General features: G+C 31.9%; 1 protein-coding gene across 1 annotated transcript; it reads right to left on the reverse strand.

Moving 5' to 3' along the window:
* Positions 1-635: 635 nt before the first annotated feature.
* LOC127861808 (uncharacterized) lies at positions 636-1,046 on the reverse strand. The gene has a single exon (XM_052400488.1). The coding sequence runs from the start codon at positions 1,044-1,046 to the stop codon at positions 636-638; it is 411 nt and encodes a 136-aa protein (XP_052256448.1).
* Between the last annotated feature and the right edge of the window lie 1,992 nt (positions 1,047-3,038).

Raw genomic sequence — 3,038 nt, forward strand, 5'->3', positions numbered from 1 at the left:
CATGAACAAAATGACCTTGTCACTTGTGACAAAAAAACATTGATAATGTTATGCGAAACAACATCACACATAAAATATTTATTATGGCAAAAATAATGACATATACAACACATTAAACAGGAAAATGTCATTTAAACAATATGTTACAATATCTGAATAATATTTAAACTTTAAAGAGTTATTTAAACAATCAAAGCATATTAATGTGTTTTTTATAACAACACACCACTTACAAAAACAAAAACACATTTTAATAATATATTGTAATTGCACTTTTTATATTTTATATTTTCTCGCGAATGTCTGTATTTCGTACAGGAAACCTCCCTCTTGGTAAGCCGTGCACTCGTTCCTTTCGGCCACCAAGGTCCTCCTCATCCTTCTGAGCTGCTGGATTTTTGCCTCTACCTCGACCAGTTCTTCCATATTAACGGTAGTTTCGTCTGTTGTGTCCATCTTGTATAGTTTTTGTCTTTTGTTTATGTTTTCGGTTTCAATAACATTTTCCGTTTTTCAGATGTTTTTTCTTCTTTTCTTCCTGCTCCTTTTCCTGAACTTCTTCCTCTTTCAAAGCTTTTTCTTCCGTCTCCTTGTGCTCTTCTTTCATTTCTTCTGCCTTTTTTCCTCTCTTCTTCCTACATAATTACATCATTTTTCTTTTTCAGTTCTGCTTCTTCCTTCTTATGTTTTTCTTTCTTCTTCTGTTCTTCTCTGATAGATTTGTCTTGTGCCTTCTTTTCTTCCTTGTTCTTTTTCAGTTGTTCTTTCTTCTTTAGTTTTTCTTTTTTCTTCTTCTGCTCTTCTTTCATTTCTTCCTCCTTCTTCTTTTTCCTCTCTTCTTCCTTGATAATTACATCATTCTTCTTTTTCAGTTCTGCTTCTTCCTTCTTTAGTTTTTCTTCCTTCTTCTGTTCTTTTTTAATAGATTTGTCTTGTGTCTTCTTTTCTTCCTTGTTCTTTTTCAGTTCTTCCTTTTGTTTTTCTTTCTTCTTCTTCTGCTCTTCTTTCACTTCTTCTTCCTTCTTTTTTTTCTCTTCTTCTTTCATAATTACATATTCTTTTTCATTTCTTCTTCTTCCTTCTTTTGTTTTTCTTCTTTCTTCCTGTTTTCTTCTGATTATATTTCTTTATTTTCCAATTGATCTAGTTCATACAATAAAACCTCGCTCTCCCAATTCATTTTCTGGTAACTTTCAAAAGTATCAGTCTCATTTTCATCGTCCTCGCTCACATCCAATTCCTCCAATAAAACATTTAACTTTTCTTTTTCTTTCTTCCTCTTCTTCTCTAAGTCAACACACCAATCCTCCATAGCTTTCTTCATAAATGTCTCCATATCTCTCTCCGCATCTTGTCCCTTATTTCCGTTTAGCTGGTTAAATTGATAAAAAATCGTCCTTTGTGGCTCCACATTTGTGGGGGTTATCGTTTCTTCTGAAGATTTTCCGACACAACTTGCACTTGAAACTGATTTCACTGTGTTGTTCTTTGAGATGCGCAAGGCAGGGTCTCTGGGCAGGGAAAAAGTAAATCATCGCATAACCCGCATCGAAACTTTTGCTGTAAACAAAATATCATTCTTCTATATATATATATATATATATATTTTTGAGGTTGCATAGTATGTTAATATTTCATTTCCATTCGTTTCAGATCAAGATACATGAGCTATAGATCACATTCCACTACCAATCAGGTATTAATGTTCTTTTATAAGGTTTAAGTTTATCATGATGGACAATTTTTGCTTTTGTCCTTGGGCCAGTTTTTATTCTATAAAGAATATCATTAACTTTGTTAATAATTTTACAAGGACCAGTCCATGTTCTAAGAAATTTACTACTAAGTCCCTTCTTTTTCACAGGATGGTAATACCATACCAAGTAATTTTCATTATAGATTTTGTAATTTAAATGAACATTATAGTTTACTTTCATGCTTCCTCTAGCAATATCAATGTAATTTCTAGCCATATCATAAATAATGAGCAATCGCTTTTCTAAATCTGTGACATATTGTGTTTTAATATGTTCTATTTCAGCTTCATCTTTTTCAGTGGCACCAAACATCATGTCAACTGGTAACCTTAATTCTCTACCAAGATGTAACATTGCATGTGAAAATCCTGATGATGACTGGACAGATGACCTGTATGCAATTAGAACTAAATCAATGTGTTCGTCCCAGTCATCTTCATTTACAGAAACATAAGGTAAAAGCATGTTGATAATAGTAGAATTATGTTTTTTCAATGAAACCATTTCCTTGAGGATGAAAGGAAGATGATCTTGTCTTTTCTAACCTAACAACTGACACATTTATAAAAATAACTTTGACTCAAAACTTTTTCCTGGATATGTGTGACATAATGATAGACATCCCCATTTACTTATATATTTATTCACTAAGGTTTTAGCAACAGTACAAGATTCTAAATTTGCAATAGCATAACACTCAGTCCATTTACTAAATAGATCTCCTACAATCATCATATATTTATTTCCACTTTTTGTTTTGACAAATGGACCCATAAAATCAATTGCAATTCTTTCATTAGGTTAACCAACATTGTATGTTTTTAAAGGAGCTTTAGGTTTTCTTAAGGTACCTTTTCTACTACTGCAAACATCACATGTCTTACACCAATGTTCTACATCTTTTCTCAAAGCATACTAGAATACCTATCTCTAACTTTCCTTAGTGTTTTCTTTATACCCAAATGAGCTGATGTCTTACTGTTATGTAAATGTTTCAAAACAGTATCTCTATATGACTTTGGTATTACAGTTAGTAACTTAAATACATCTTTACAATTTTCATCTTCCCATTTCTTGTACAGAACATTTCCTTTTACAACCATTGAATCCAATCTTGCCCAATAATACTTTACTTCAACATCATATTTTGAGACTTCTTGCCATGTAGGTTTAACAACTTCTAAAATCGTATCTTTTACTAACTTTAAATTTCTATCACTGTCTTGTGTCTGTACTAAATCTAATTCTTCCATCACCATACCATCATTTTCTCTACTTGTA

This window comes from Dreissena polymorpha, chromosome 16, assembly GCF_020536995.1.
Source record: "Dreissena polymorpha isolate Duluth1 chromosome 16, UMN_Dpol_1.0, whole genome shotgun sequence".
Taxonomy (NCBI): Eukaryota; Metazoa; Mollusca; class Bivalvia; order Myida; family Dreissenidae; genus Dreissena; species Dreissena polymorpha.

What these genes read in the sequence shown, in the direction of transcription:
- LOC127861808 (XM_052400488.1), bottom strand. Translation starts at nt 1,046, where the DNA reads ATGAAAGAAGAAGAGAAAAAAAAGAAGGAAGAAGAAGTGAAAGAAGAG.